At 47.2% G+C, this 15774-nt stretch overlaps 1 protein-coding gene across 11 annotated transcripts in view; it reads left to right on the top strand.

The window, feature by feature from the left end:
• The window catches only part of ATXN7 (ataxin 7), a 124273-nt gene extending 110446 nt beyond the window's left edge, over window positions 1-13827 (top strand). For 7 of the 11 annotated variants that reach the window (XM_081072892.1, XM_081072889.1, XM_081072891.1 and 4 more), the window contains 5 exons: window positions 1480-1678; window positions 2039-2160; window positions 6342-7314; window positions 8131-8197; window positions 9862-13827. In XM_081072892.1, the coding sequence (XP_080929018.1) occupies window positions 1480-1678; window positions 2039-2160; window positions 6342-7314; window positions 8131-8197; window positions 9862-9971 (1471 nt within the window). In that variant the 3' untranslated portion in view covers window positions 9972-13827. The remainder of the gene's footprint in view (window positions 1-1479; window positions 1679-2038; window positions 2161-6341; window positions 7315-8130; window positions 8198-9861) is intronic. The other 4 variants (XM_081072890.1, XM_081072886.1, XM_081072894.1 and 1 more) reach the window with 2 other exon arrangements.
• Window positions 13828-15774: the final 1947 nt, after the last annotated feature.

The following is a 15774-nucleotide window of genomic DNA, read 5'->3' as shown; positions in this document are numbered from 1 at the left end:
CTCCCTCTTTCAGAGAACAGGCTTGGAGACACTGGGACACACCAGTGCAGTCACGATGCCGAAGAGTGTACACCAGGCTCACTAGGAGACAATGTTGTTTTAATTAGATTTTACTTCAAGGGAAGAAAAGTTGTTGAGTTCATCCTTGGGCTCTTCTTAGCTCAATGCAAGCAGTAGAATAAAGCTAGAATTACCTGCTCCACCCTGCTCAACACTGTGTGTCTCTTAAGCCCACTGAGCAGGGCTGACACGTGGGTCCTACCTGCAGGTTAGTGACTGGGACATTTCACATGGCTTTAGCAGCAATTTCCCATTCATCGTCTTGCTTCTTGCAAAATGCAGCAGTGGGAATCCTTGCTGGGGACAGTCAGCCTAAGTTTCTCAGCATTCATTTATCAACATAGTTTTTCATTCATTCATTTGGGACTTCGGCCTAAGCATGTATTAGTCTTTTTAGCCAGGTAGTAAGCAAGGAATCAGAGCATTTTATCAAGAACTTACACACATTCCTTAGAGACAGTGTTGGTGGACAGAATACACGTATGTCGGTGCTTGTATATTTCACCAAATTGAAGTAAAGGATTTTGTACCCAGTTCCCAGAGGGAAGGAAAAGAGAACGGCATGTTGACGAGGGCCGCCCGTGTTGGCCATCGGCGAGCAGGGCTTCTGCTTAGGAGCGCCCAGCCCTCGCTGCCATTGCCTCTCCTTTCACGCTGACTCACATGTCTGAGCCTTGAAAGTACCAGGTGAGGGGTGGCAGTGCCTCCCTCGTGGAAACCCAGGTGTTTGCTGGGGCTCATCCCAAAACGAGCCCCTCTGCTTCCTGAGCGTCACGGCCAAAGAGCCGTCAGAGGCGGCTCCCCAGGAAATGGCTGGGCCGGCCGTGATTCCTCAGCAGCTCCTTTCTTTGGCCATCTTCTCACTGAAATTCTCCCATCTATAAAAAACGAAGCTTAATTCTAGAATCCCCAGGACTTTGTACTACGTGTAGGAAAACTACATTTGTGTTGTTGAGTACTAGGCTCTAGGCTCGCTTGGCCACATAAAGTAGTCATGTGCCAATTATTTGTCACCCCCTGCCCTCCGAGGTTGCTTTAGCGCACCTGACACTTATCTCATTTATTGCCTTAGTAACCCAAATCCAGGTGAAATTTGAAGGGGAATCAAAGAAAGTCTTCTCTTAAATTCCGTATATGTTTTCCCCTCTTTGGGGTGACGAGGAGGAGGACTTGAGCCACCCCAGTGGCTGTAGGAAGGAGAACTAGATTTAAGTAACCTCGGGCCAGATGTGGCAGACAGCTCCATCTGACATCGTGGGAGTCAGGAGAAAGGAGCCTTCACTCCCAGGCCACTGCATCGGGTTTTCCCAGTGCTAGCGGTGGAACCCAGGTGGTTTGGGATCCGTGGTTACATGTGAGTTAAGGCAGCTGATTCCCAGACGTGTGATCTGATCAGTGCTGCACTTTCTACTCACCAAGGCCTCCAGGCTGCCCTGCTCAGCAAGGTGGGAGTGCCCCCATTGACCCTTCTCCAGTCCATGAATCTCCACACCCTCCCCTGCCTGCCACTGAGCCAGCTTCTCGGTTATCCAGTGAGGAGGGAGAAGGCGATGACAAAGAAGAGTCTGTTGAAAAACTGGACTGTCATTATTCAGGTCATCATCCTCAGCCAGCATCTGTAAGTGCCCACCCACCCCACTCTCACCTTCCCCATGCAGCAGGGACGAGACACTAGTGGGGCGCGCCAGGGACCTTGGCATGCCCTCCTCGAGGGCCGCGGGCGAGGTGTGAGAGCAGCGCAGCTCAGAACAGGGTACCCCAGTGGCGGCATGCAGTGTGTCCGGGGACTTCTCATGCTGTTCCTTTCTCTTCTGTGAACCTCAGGGCCAATCATTGTCACTGTCATGCTTCACAGCCTGTGGTGCTCAGAGTACGCTCTGTCTTCCATGGTTAGCTGCACTCCTGAAGGAGAGAGACCCTTTCCGGGTGTGCCACCTGCAGAGTTAGCAAGGCTGTGCGCTTGTGCTTTCTCTTGCAGTTTTGCACATTCGGGAGCCGGCAGATTGGAAGAGGCTATTACGTGTTTGACTCCAGGTGGAACCGGCTTCGCTGCGCCCTCAGCCTCATGGTGGAGAAGCATCTGAACTCTCAGCTGTGGAAGTGAGTGCTTCTCCTCACACCTCCGGGACGAGAGGGGAGACTTCCCTCAGTGCTGCGTCCTCTTTGTTTCTTACGGGAGTAATTTAATGAAGATGCGCTTATCTAAAATGAAAACGTACTCTTTGGCCCTGACAAGAAGGCCCTCCATCATTCATTCATTCAGTCACTCTTTCAGCAAATATGTCTTGTTCTGGGTGTTGGGGTTCCAGGCACAGGGTCCCCCACAAGTATGGAGCTCACATTCTAGTTGGTGGAAAACCATGAAAACCAATAAACAGAAAATAGAGATTATAGCTTGGCATAAGAGATAATCACTAGCAGTGAGAGCTTACTGTGCCGGGCAGCATATTAAGTGTATTTAATTTTCACAATTCACCTTGTCAGGTGACCTTGATTATCCCTATTTTGCAGATAGTGAAACTGAGAAACACGGCCACATAGCAAGATAGTGGTAGGGCCAAGATTTGGACCCAGAGGCGGTTTGGTTCCAAACAGAGAGCGAGATGGAGAAAAGCGCAGACCAGAGGAATTCAGGGCAAGCGTCTCTGACGAGGATCCCCTTGAACTGAGATGGATGCTGAGCGAGAGCTGCCGTGGGGGAGGTGGGGAGCAGTGAGTTCCAGGCAGAAAGAACCGTGTGTGAAACTGAGTCAGAAAGGAATGTGGTTGGAGACAGAGTGAGAAAGCAAACGTGGTACAGGATGAGGTCCTAGAGGCCAGCAGGGGCCACATGACTGAAATGGATTCTGAATGCAGTGGGGGGCTGTGGACAGTCTTAGGTAGAGGAGCCGTGTGCTCTGACAGACGTTTTAGGGTACGGTGATCATCTTGGGTAACGTTTTGCTAGTGTTTCCCAAACGGGATTTTAAGTGGAAGAAGAGTTCATTCCATGGTCAGAAAGGTTTAGCTCAGTCATTCCTGAAGTCTGTATATTTTCTTGCTGCAGGACTTCTCAGATCCTTTAATGAGAACTATCCATTATAACTCTCAAAGCAAAGGATATCATGTATAACGTGGAACGTCTCCCAAGCTCCAAGGTCCAAACCTGGGAGCCTCTTTAGGGGAGCACCTTGGGGAGCAGGCATTTGGTGGTACCTACTTTGGGAAACCTTGTGCCTTGCTAAAGGGGGCTGTCCAGTGGTCCACAGGCCATCCCAAGTCCTCCATTTGGGCATCATGTACTAGTGCCTCCCTGAAGGGACTGCCAGGATATCCATTTGTCTCCTACCGTGTTTTCCTAATAAAGTCAGAGGTAGTTGCTGAGATGCCTCAGAGAGCCCATAATCCATGATCATCAGTAGGACTTGTCTTTGTTCACTTAGAAAGCCAGAGCTAGAGCCGTGTTACTCTGCTTTCTCCTCTTCCTTCTTCACGAAGAAACATCAGGCCTGCCCAGAGACAGACTCAGGGCATTGCTTTGTAGGGATTGCGGGGGGGATCTCTCCATATCAGAGAACCCCAAGTTACGTGAAATCTCAGCTGCTTCATACTAGCTAGTGGGACATGGAGCAACTTGTTGAGCTTACTAAACTGTGGGTTCAGTACTCCTAAGAGTTCAGAAGGGTCCTCAGAATGTGTTGCCCGCTCTATACTGATAAGTGGTTTGTGGCCAGCAGTTTGGGTGAAGGCGGTTTCAGTTCCGAGTGGCTTGTGTGGAGAGGTTTTCCTCTTTGAGAACTTTTGCAGAAGCAGGGTCAGGATGGCGAGTCCACTGTGTCATCTCACTGCCTGTTTTGTCTCTGTCCTGTCAGGCTGACTGCTTCATCAGTCACTGATTCCCGGTGAGAAGGAATCCTTTCCTTTTCCTTAACATGACCTTCCATTTTAAAAGTCAAAGCAGATTGAGACCTGTTGCTCAGTGATCAGCCAGCACATAGGCCTAAGGCAGACAGCAGGTTGGCAAGAGGAGCCAGGCCAGGTGCTTGAAGAGGTGCTCCCTGACTCGGGCAGCCGCCAGGACTCTCAGGGAGTCTGTCAGCACTTCTCAGCCAGAGGACTGTTCTCACGTGGCATCTCGGAGGCACTCAAGGAAACTCTCAGAGCGGTCCAGGTCCCATCCTGCTTGCTCAGCCCGAAGTTCTGCTGTCCAGGAAGAGTCCTCTTCTCAGCCCCTCACCCTGTAGTTGCTTAGGTGGTTAAATTGGGGAGGAAGAGGAGGTGGGGTTTGAGTGTGACAATGAAATCGGTCCCTTCAGTGTGTGGAGTCTCTGGACGGTGAAATTAGACCAGCACTGCCTCGGGAACGTGACCAGGACCCAAAAGGTCATTTCCCGTTCCTGTGATATATGTAAACTGACCACCCGCCATGGATTCGGGACGATTATTCCATGTCCCCTAAGGAGGGGCTGGGATGGTTATCAAGGAATTTTTGAGGTTTGTTTTTTTTTTTTAATTTAATTTTTTAGATTGGTAATAAGTTCACTTGGGTAAAAAAAAAGAAAAATGAGTATGAAGAGGTATATAGGGAAAATTTTAGCCGTCCGTCCCCTACTTCCCAGACAGAAGCATTTTTATTAGTTGCTTGTGTTATCTTTACAGAGTTCATTTATGCAAACACAGGTCAATATGAGTGCATACTCTTTCTTTGTTTCTTCTCTATACAAAATGTAATGAATGACTTAAAAGAACTTTCTAAAGAGAAACCAGTAATATGGTCCTGAGAGCCCCCCCCCCTCCCCGCTCCCACATGGATGCTTTTTTCTATTCCTGGGACTTGGTTCTTGAGGCTCTGTCTTCCTACGCCGCCTGGCGGCCATGAGAAGCCACTGCTCCCGGTGAGCGAAGGCTTCTCCAAGGGGCCAGTGCCCACGACTCACCTGGGGGTCTTGTTGAGATTTGAATCTGATGAAGCAGGTCCGGAGTCGGGCCTGGGGACTCTGCACTCCCCATAAGGCTCTCAGGTGATGTCTGTGGCCGTCCTCCGGGAGCACAGGGGCGGGAGCCAGCGTCTCAATCTTGGGTTCACATTGGAATCTTCTGGAGAGATTTAGAAATTATTAACGCCCCCCCTCCGGATTCTGGTGCAGTCAGTCTGCACAGCAGGTTGGCAAGAGGAGGCTCCAGAGGTGACCGTGATGTGCAGCCAGAGTTGAGAGGCACCAACTCGCAGCCAGAACCACACTCTTGAATGGGAGTTGTAAGCTGCTGCAAACACTTGTAATTAATTCCTTTTATTAATAACTATAGTTCTTCTTAAAAAGTATCTGGAAAGCACTTTGGCGACAGTGTGGGCCAGCTCTGTCACTTGAAAGCTGAGGCGCTAGAGCCCCAGCTGTCGTGACGACTGGATTGGCCCGAGCTGCCCCTGAAGTCGGGCGGAGAGGTCTTGCTGCGTGCCTTCCAGTCAGGACACTTTCTGTTTCGCCACCTCAGTGTTATTTCTGCCATAGGGGTTTTTCAAATTTTGGTGCTGTCACATTTTAAAATCAGAAGTAAAATAAAAGAGATGCCTCCCTGGTTTGACTTTCTGAATGGCTCCCCCACCCCCAAATGAATACCTTGCCCAGACATTTTTAACAGAATGCATTGTCTCTGCACTATAACTGGAAATCCCCTGAGATTTGGGGGCGTCATCATTCAGGCCAATAGTTAGGATGTAGCAGTTGTTAATTAGCCATGCCCTTGAAGTCGCTCATATTTGAGTGCTGTCTGTACCCCAGCCACTGTGCTGGGCAGGGTGCCACAGTGGGTAATGAGCTGCGGATTGCTCCGTCTGCAAAGAAGTTAGATAGCAAGCAGCACTCACACGTTAAAACCACTCCAAGTCCCCCAAAGTCCAGGGACAGGGCAGTGTGAGTTCGTGGCAATGAAGCAAGTCAGAATGGCCAGGACGTTTCCTAAGAAAGCGATGATGGACTGCAACTAAAGGATGAGCAGAAATTGGGGTAAAAGTGTTGTAGGCAGAAGATACCCAGGGTGGCACGTCATCGGCTGGTCTCCAACCTTGAGTTAGCTGACACCTGGAACCACTGGGAGGGGCAGTAGCAGCTGACGAGGCCCGTGGGCCTCACTGACCGTTACCTGAGAGCCCCCGGGAGGCAGGAAGGGGTTTGAGGGAAAAGTGACAGAACTGCCTCTGCATTTCAGAGTGACCCCTCTGACAGGCTGAGATGGAGGGGTGTCCACAGAGCATCGATGATGGCTGCGGTGAATGTCGCTCACTGCCCTCTCCTTTTCCGCAGGAAAATCCCACCCGTGCCCAGTACCACGCCCCCCGTCTCCACACGTGTTCCTCACCGGACGAACTCTGTGCCGACGTCGCAGTGTGGGGGCAGCTGTCTGGCAGCAGCCTCCGTGTCTGCACCCCCGGTCCTGCCCTCGTCCACCTGCATCTCCGCAAACAGCAGGTCGGTGCCAGCTCACGGCACCACGCTGAACGCACAGCCGGCCGCGTCCGGGGCGGTGGATCCTGTGTGCAGTATGCAGTCCAGACAAGTGTCCTCTTCGTCCTCGTCCCCCTCCACGCCCTCTGGCCTTTCCTCAGTGCCCTCCTCCCCCATGTCCAGGAAACCTCAGAAGTTGAAATCCAGCAAGTCTTCACGGCCCAAGGAGTCTTCTGGCAACGGCACTAACTGTCACAGCACCAGCAGTGCCAGCAGTGCCTCAGGAAAGAAGCGCAAAACCAGTTCTCCTCTGTTAGCGCCCTCCTCCTCCTCCTGCTCTTCCTCCTCTTCTTCTCATTCCATGGAGTCTTTTAGGAAAAACTGTGTGGCTCCCTCTGGGCCTCCCTACCCCTCAGCGGTGACATCTTCCCATGGCCTCGGCCTCAACTGTGTGCTGACTAAAGCGAACTCGGTGAGTGTCCGGCACGAGCAGTCAGGGAGGGGCCCCCCTGGAGGGAGCCCTGCCGAATCCATCAAGAGGATGAGTGTGATGGTCAACAGCGGCGACTCCACGCTTTCTCTGGGCCCCTTCGTTCACCAGGCCAGCGAGCTGCCTGTCAACTCCCACGGCGGTTACTCACACTCACACACTCCTCTGGACAAACTCATAGGAAAGAAAAGAAAGTGCTCGCCCAGCTCGAGCAGCGTCGTCAACAGCAGCAGCAAACCCACAAAGGTTGCCAAATTGCCAGCCATGAACAACGTCCACATGAAATACACAGGCACGAGCCCAGGGGCACAAGGACTGACGAACAGTTCCCTCCTCCATCAGGTAGGACGTGGGCTCTGAGCCCCACGGGAGGCCCACTTCCTCTCCCTTGAGACCTCTCACCGGCGTGGACATTGTGTAGTTGGGTTGGTTGGTTTTCGCATAAACAGATGTCCAGCTTTCCTGTATCTTTTAAGAAAAGAAAGAGTTCATGGTGACATGAAGGTAAAACAGGCTCCTTTCTGCGAGAGTTCCTGAGGACTTGGAAGACGTTCCTGGGTAACGAAACCACGGAAGTGCACTGTAGCAGATAGGGCTGTGGGAACCGTCCTGCGTGACCACGAAACCCCCTCCCTAGCCAGCGAGTGTGGTCGTGGGGGACCGTGAGCGCCCTGTGCTGCAGTTCAGGAAGGAAGCAGGCCGTTTCCTGCAGAGCACTTCTCTCCTGTGTTCCTCTAAAGGAAGCTGGGCTCAAATCAAGCTGATTTAGGGAGGGATGATGTCACTTGTAAGAAGAGAGAGCCTCTCATAGTTTTCCATCAAAGAAGTTTAGATTTTCTGGTTAACTCTCTCCCTATGTTTTCTCCTCCCAGTTTCCAGGGAGGCAGGCTAACAGCATTAAGTGTGGGCATAGCAGAAGACTAAAATCTCTTAAGTTAGTAGATGCAAAAGACATCGGAATGTGGATGCACTTGCAGAGAAGGGGCTCCCTGGCTGTCGGATTCCGAGTTAACCATGGCTTTTTCTTTTAGGCTGTATCTGTTTTCCCCACTCTCTCCCCCGTTACTGTTTTCTCCTGATCTCTCCTGTAGCCATTCCTCCCAGCTTCCTTTGCTCTAACTTCCAGCTCGTCTCTCACCTTGTTATTTCATTCATCAGGATGTCTCCTCACCCTGCTTACGAACAGGAATTGCAGCACCATCACCCCAGAGCCCTGATTTAAAATGTGAGGCTCGTTTTTGTTTGTTTTTTCCTTCCTCATCTTCAGAACCTAACTCAAAGGCCAGCTTAGGACTTTTTCAGAAAATACAAGGAAGTTTCTTACTGTGATACAGTTTCCTTCTAATATCTGTATGAATTAATTACTACCAGTGCCCAAGGTATGGGGAAAATCATTATCCATGAATTTAAGTAGCAGCTGCTTAAATTCTGTTTGAACCTCAAATACATATGGGTTATTGGTGTGTTTGGCTCTTGGGGCAGGGGGTTCCTGGACAAGGGAAAATGTGCTTTTACTTCCTATTTGTAGTTACTCGTTATATATAGTTTATGATAAACATAGAAGTGCAGTGCAGCCGCCACAGGGCACGGTCTGCGCGTCCTTTAAAACTCCTTCTGAGTGTGGTTTCCTGGTGCTGCGTGAACCCCGCAGCGGGGGTGTTCCATTGTGTTGAGATGCCACATGTGTACTCAGACCACACTCTGGCTTCATGGAGACATGGCTGCAGACCTCACTGCCCCAGGTAACAGCGAGGAGGGGAGGAGCAGGGCAGGTGCTGCAGAGAGTACCAGGACCTGTGGGAAATGGGAGAGGGGAGCCCTGTCGGCGTGGAGCGGGCTGCTCGCAGAAACTGCAGACCCGCACTTGCCTGAGAAACTTGGCCACTTTTAAAGCTGTGTCACTTTTGTTGTGTTTTGGTTTTTTAATCTAATGTAGCCCACGCAGGCTAAGTTTGGCTCATGAGCCACCAGTCTGCCTCCTCTGATTTCCACTGTGGGTGGGGTGGGGGAGAGGGTGGGACTGTGTCCCGCTGGGACAGGATGCCTACGTTTGTGTTCTGTTCCTTAAAAATTAGTTTCAGCCTAAGTGTGTATCTGAGAATGATTTCCGCTGTGCAGTGGAGTACTTTTTATCATGCTGCACGACTCCCAGGGAGCTCAGAGGATCGGGGACACCCCAGAAAGGACTGTTTTTCTGTCGGTGCTCATTTACTACAGGAGGGAACCTGGAGGTTTCGTCTGCATCTCAAAGGGGCCCATGACTCCAGAATGCTCTAAGAAAGAATACTGCTCTTAGAAAAGTAGGGACCTCGATTCTCCGATTCTCCGTTCCTCATTGAGCTGACTTTAAAGTAGAGGGAACTGAGCTGGATGAAGCTCCCTAAACGAGCGAGCGAGCGGATGCAGTGGGACATGCTGGGAAGCCCAGCAGCTGGGGCTGGGTCACTCCCCCACGCCCGCCCCAGTCTGTTCATAGCCAGCGTTCCCCGTGCCCCAGCATGGGCCTGCTTTGGATGTGAATTTTCACACCTGCGTGTGCCAGCCCATTTGTCCTTGTTCGGTTTTCAATTGACAACCTGGAATACCTTCAAGGAAAAACAAATCAGTAAATAAAAGCAAAGGCAAACATGTGAGCCTTTTCTCTAAGCCAGAAACCCAGCCTGCATCTCTCCAGACAGTTTTCTGGAAGTCCGGTCTTAGCATGATGGGGCAGTGAAGGCTTTTGACAGCTAAGGCCCCATTCCGTAGCTGACAGCTCCTGGCTGCCCCAAGTCCCTGAAGCCTTGGGGGGCGTGCGGCCTTGGACATATTCTTGGTTAGCACTGTCGGTGCAGTGTACAGCCACTTACTTACCTTTTCATTGTTTCCCACCCTCTCTTGTTTTGAAAGCCAAAGGCTCGTCCCTGACAGCTGAAAATAGCACGGGGAGGAATACTCTGGACACTTTTGATGACAAGTTACACCTCCACTCAGCACTCTGGACTCCAAGATGCCTTTGAGTCTGTTTCCCTAACCTCCTGTGGGCCTCAAGGGTAGGAAGCTGCCAGCCGGGCTGTTGTTTTAACGAGGATTTTCCTGAAGCTGCGTCTGTAGCAGTGAGTACTTTAAAGGACACTGGGTCAAGTTCAGCCGCTGAATTGCTTCTGTCAGTGTTAAAGTGGTCTGGACTGCTCGCTACCGATCTGTGACAAGTTTTCGTTTTGTTTTTTTAACTTGCAGTATATCACAGAGCCACTCTTGGAGGAGATTGGCTGGGTGAAAGAATGTTTGACAGGAACGTTACTGGAGACTTTCCTCCCTCCCGCCTCTCCCCGCCCGCCCCAGTCCTTTTTTTACACTGTCTTCTGCAGGTCACTCTCCAGCAGGGAGGGCACCTTCACTGGAGACCCCTCCAGAGGAGAGACAGGGCTGTACCCCGAGCAACCCTCCAGAGACAGGGATCTGTCGTTAGGTTTTTTATAGCAACGTTCCAGGAACGAAATACGGGCGTTAGCTCAAGGCGTCATGAGAAAATAGCCTATATTGTGTCCAGCATTTTGCAAGTAATTTGGAATAAGAAGCTGTCAGAAGTTTCTAACTTACACAGTGATGCCCAGAGAGCAGGTATATACCATTATAGAGGCTTCCTTTTCGTGGTACAAAAGCAATTCTGTGTGATTTTTTTTTTTCAAATGCAAACTAGTTTTAATAATGGAAAGCCAAATTTTAGTGGGATGGGGGGCGGTAGATAAAATCATCATATGGGGAAAATTTCTCCCAAGACTTCCAAAGAGATGGAATGTTTTTATCCTTTTAGTCTTCATGTCACACAGTGTGGCAGGTCGGGTTGTTTGTCCTGCTCAGTCTCTTCAAAGAATTGCCTTTGTAAAGTGAAATTATCCGGATGCAGCAGAAGCTCATGCACAGTCATTAATATACTTAAATGTTTCCAAGACACCTCTGCATTCGCGTCAGTCCCCTCTTTGGATACTATCCTGGGACTAAGCATACATTTCCACTTTGTGCACTCCCCCTCGTGCCCTTCCAGACGTTTATTTGGATGCCACTGGGGCAGGGAGCAGGCACTCGGGAGGGCATGGGGTGAGTGTGCACGTGCCCCTGAGCAGGTGACGAGACGCGTGGTGGTGTTTCCCTGACACACCGCCTTTTCTTAGGATTGATGCCAGCCATCCTCCTGAGAGAGTCCTGGAGACCCTCCAGGATGTTTTTTCTAGTACCCCACCCCAAAACAAAGCTTAATATATTAAAACATCACCACTTGAGAAGGTGCCATGAAATTTTGGGGAAAGTTGGGGTTTTTAACAGGTGGTTCCACCATCACAGCTCCTGAACCAAGAACTGGGCACGCATGCTTAGAAGAATTCACAAAGTTGCTGAACAAAACACAGGGTAAATTTCCCAGGGCTCTGATCACTTCCCTGGGCAGGCCTGGGCAGAGCCAGTCAGTGCATCCTTTTTTCCCTACAATTCTTGGTTCAGTTTCAGGGAATTTCAAGTCAACAACAGGTAGAATGAATAAATACTTGGTTACCAGCCTAATAATGTGAATTGCTACAGAATTATTATGTAAGAAAACAAAAATTTTATGCAGATACTTTAGCTATAAATTGATGTAAAAATATTGATTTTTTTTTAAACGAAGGGGAGAACAGTATCTTGTTCACTTATTATGCAATCAATCAGTAAATGTTTTTAAAATGATGCTATAGGAGAGCTTAGTAAGGACAGAGCATGGATGGGCCAGTTTGGTGCAGTTAGAAGTCAGTTGGATTGTTCCATCCCAGTGGAGGGAGGGAAACAAGATAAGAGGGAATCAGAACGTACTTAGTTGATTCCTTGGTGACAAGTGCAATGGGGTATGGGTAGAATTTATTTTCAGAGCCAAGGGGACTTGATGGTTATAAATAAAGTTGCTTTTAGCAATGGAATTTATAGACAGATCATGTTCCAAAAGATGTGAATAGGACCCACAATAGCAAGTTGATTCAGAATAATGTAGATACATCTAGATTAGCGAGTGTTGATCATTTGATTTCTTAGACTGAGGTTTTAATTGAATTTCATTATATCTCCCGGTAGTACAGAGAGCATCGGGATTAGGAAATTAGCCATTTTGGATTCTGCCTGCCACAAACAGACATATTCTAAACAGTGCTATTAAATTTCAGACTGTTGTTCAAATATTTTATTTTCTCCTACAACTACTTTTTATTATGGTGAACAATTAAGACCATTTAAAACATGGGAATACAAATATTTTTGAATTAAATTAACTTGCAAAAACCAAATTTGCAGTGGTTGGGTTGTTTCTAGAAACTTTGGTATCAATTTAAAACCAAGATAATTTTTATATTCTTTCCAGTAGAATTTCATGACAACTCCTGCAGTTTTCTTAACCTAAAAAAAAAAAAAAAAAATAGTGCTGCAATGATGAACAAAGAATTATACAAAACCTACTTTTGTACCTTTATTTTGGAATTTCTTGTTCTATTATAAATATGGAAGTATCCCTATTTCAGAAGACATATTTTGTTAAAAATGAATTGTACATATTTAAATATGTATTTTTGCACAGGTCTTTTTTTCTGATATCCTGTTTTGGTACAATTGAGATCATCTAGTATTTATTTATTAATTAATAAAAGTAAATACCTTTTTATAATTTGAAGTGGTTCACTGCCAAGCCAATAGTCCTAGAACCTGCCTCCTTTGCGGTTAAAGGAAGCCTCTGTTCTGTGAAAGTCCTTTTGTCCCTCTGATGTCTTGGGAGTGGGTCCCTACAGATGAAGTGGGCATTGATTCTCCCTGGTTGCCTGGGTTCCCGATAGACTACATGGAACTAAGTGACACACTGCTTTTTTGTTGTTGTTTTATGTGTGAAAGTGTGTGTGCTCGCGCGCCTGTGTGTTTGTATACGTGTGCACTCTGAGCACGTGTGTGTTAGTATGCGATGTGGTTTAAAACTAATGGAAAAAAACTGAAAGTGCCTGAACCTAGTTTTAAGCTTAGACAGACTCTCTTTAAAAAGACTTGAATGTTCAGTTGAATTTTTGGAGTTTGCTTTTTCCACCTAAATACCGTTTCTAAAATTTTAGGGAAGGAGTTGACAACCACCAATGCTGTTGATTTTATAAGGTATTTTAAAATTAAGACTTTGTGGTTCACAGTAAACTAACTGGTGATAGATTGCCCAGTGGCACCAAGGGGTTACAAATCTTTTTGTCAGCCAGCAGCTTGTGTGATGTGTCTGTTTTGTTATTCACTCATGAAATAACAGAGTTTAAAGTAGAATGTTTAAAATATTTTGTATTCCAAAACTATAATAGAAAGTACCTCTGAGAACATTGAAAACAATGTATAATTTGAAAAATGTAATTTATAAAGGCAGCTGTCTTCCTGCAAGAGTTCTGTTGCCAAGGAATTTCTTAATATCTCTCATTGTGTCCTGGGGGGAATGTTGGGCTTTGGAAAATGATGGTTAAAAGTTTCATTGTTTAGAAGAAAATAATCATTTTTACATTTTGTGCAAAACATGTAAACAACTTCAGATCATGTAAATGAGCACTACATACTGTCAGTGTGAATGTAGGGGCTTGAAAGCATTTCGCTGTTTTTTGGGGTTTTTTTGTTTTGTTTTATTTGAGCTCGGTTATAAAAGCAATCTCCTGTGTTAAAACGTGTGAATACGTTGATAATTTGTACACATAATCAAGAGCATCTCAGCTGGGCTTTGTGTTGGCTGCTGCATAGAACAGGAACAAATGTCAAGGGATAGAAAATTACTTCGGATATTTAAGAGAGAAGAAATATATAGTCTATTTGTTTTGTAACAAGTTTCTGTAAATAAAATAATTTATACTATTTATAAGAAAAAGTTGTGCTTTGCTTTATGAAAAATTAGTTTGTTGAACAAACATGTTACTAAACGGGCAATAAAATTAGGACTTCTCAATAAATAAGGTTGGCTGCATGAACTATTTGACATGTTTCTGCCTCGTTGTGACACTAGGGCCCTTTCCATCTAGCCTGACTTTTATTCCTTTTTGGCCTCAGACACCCTTATGAAGCCCCTTCCTTTGGTTCCCCTTCTGTGCAAGCTAAAGACTTCCGAGGTCTTAGGAGGTTTCCATCCTTGGGCACAAAGCTTTGCCCTGATAGATTAAGAACTGGAAACAGTGAACATCTCTGCGTTCTTGCCCTGCAGGTTTGTCAACAAATGGGAGCTTCTAGATTGAGAAACACCTCTACTTCAGCGGCTCAGTATGTAAATATGATAGCACGTGGTCAGTTTTGTTTAGAAGTAAGTTTTTTACCCAGAGCTGGTCTGCTCTTTTCCTTGCTTTTACGTACCTCTTTTATTGGCAATACAAGTGCACTTTAGTATTCTTTAGAGGAGAACATCATCTTGTCTCTAGAAATCTGGCCCGTTTTATCACTGGCACACCATTCTAATAAGCTACTAATTATTTTTGTTGTTTAAAATAGTAAGGGAAGCAACTGATTTCTGTGTTGGAGAAAATGTCCACGCTTTGCATGACGGAGTCAGGCTTGGCCCCACCCCCCAAGGCCCCGTGGGTGTCCCATCCCCTTCTAGACCAATCAGCTACTCACGTCCATTCCTAAGAAGCTCTGTGGCTAACTCCTTTCACCTTGGGTGTCCCCCTTAAACTTCCCAGGGAAAGTTTCAACTACTCAATCTGTTATGTTTTTAACTTCCATTCCCTTGCAGGTGACCTGGCTATGGATAGCAAGAGACTATCCCAATTCAAGCAGGGGTTTGGCAGTTTTGGGTCTTGGTGTATTGGGAATTCACCAGCAGAAAGGCAAGGTGAAGTCCTTCCGGGCAGAGGGAGCAGCCCCAGCCAGCGTCGGTGTGAAGACGTGTGAACAGGGTAGTTCTCGGTGAAGCTAGCTGGACGGCAGCGAAGTTGGTGCCAGGTTGTCAGGGACCTTAAATACGAGTTGTCCTGGGGCTTTCATCTTCAGGAACATACAATTTAACCAAATGTAACTGTCACAGCCCAGAGATTTTCATGGACCAGGCCCAGTATGGTGCAGCTATCAAAAATAAAAGCCATTCACATCTTTAATGGAGACTGACGAATCAAAGCACTGAAATCTTTTTTCTTGCACTTTTCATTCTCTTTTGTCTTTAGCCTTCTCTCAAGTCCTAATCAAAAAGCTCCCCCCTAAACTAAGCCTAAGGTCCCTCCCTTCTTACCCCGCTTTCTCCTCTATCAGCCGCCTCTTTCTAATAAGAAACTTTTGTTCCCCTTGCGAATGAGACTTAATTAAACTAATCTTTCACCTTGTAAGGCTGTGATTCTGGGTATCTGCTATCTTCATTTTTCATAAGCAAAGTCCAGGGACCAAAGGCTGGCCCTAGCAGAGTATCTTACCAGGGAGGGTGAGACTCAGCAAAAGAAAGAAACATTTCAGGGGCAAGCAGGCATCAAACATTTAATATTTTTTTAAATCCCCGTCACATAAGGCCCGCCAATAACTACAGAGGACAGAATGGACAGGTGAGAACCTTGGGACAAAGTAAGTCACAAACCTGTTATAAAAATCCAGATAAAGAGTTACTACGTTTCCAAACTAAGGTGATGACCCTGGGAATCAAGAGGGGACCGAGTGCAGAGGTCTTTTAAAGGCAGAAACAATAGGCCTTAAGGTCTAATTATGTTGAACATTAAAGGGAAAAATGAGTGTCAAAAATAACGTACAGATTTCTACCTTGGCCAAACTGGTTGATGAGCTTTAAGTGAGATATATGGTGACAGAGAAGGAAAAAGAAACAAT

This window comes from Rhinolophus hipposideros (assembly GCF_964194185.1).
Source record: "Rhinolophus hipposideros genome assembly, chromosome: 14".
Lineage (NCBI taxonomy): Eukaryota > Metazoa > Chordata > Mammalia > Chiroptera > Rhinolophidae > Rhinolophus > Rhinolophus hipposideros.
Note: the sequence above shows the minus strand (reverse complement) of the source record. Positions and strands in the feature narration are given on the sequence as shown.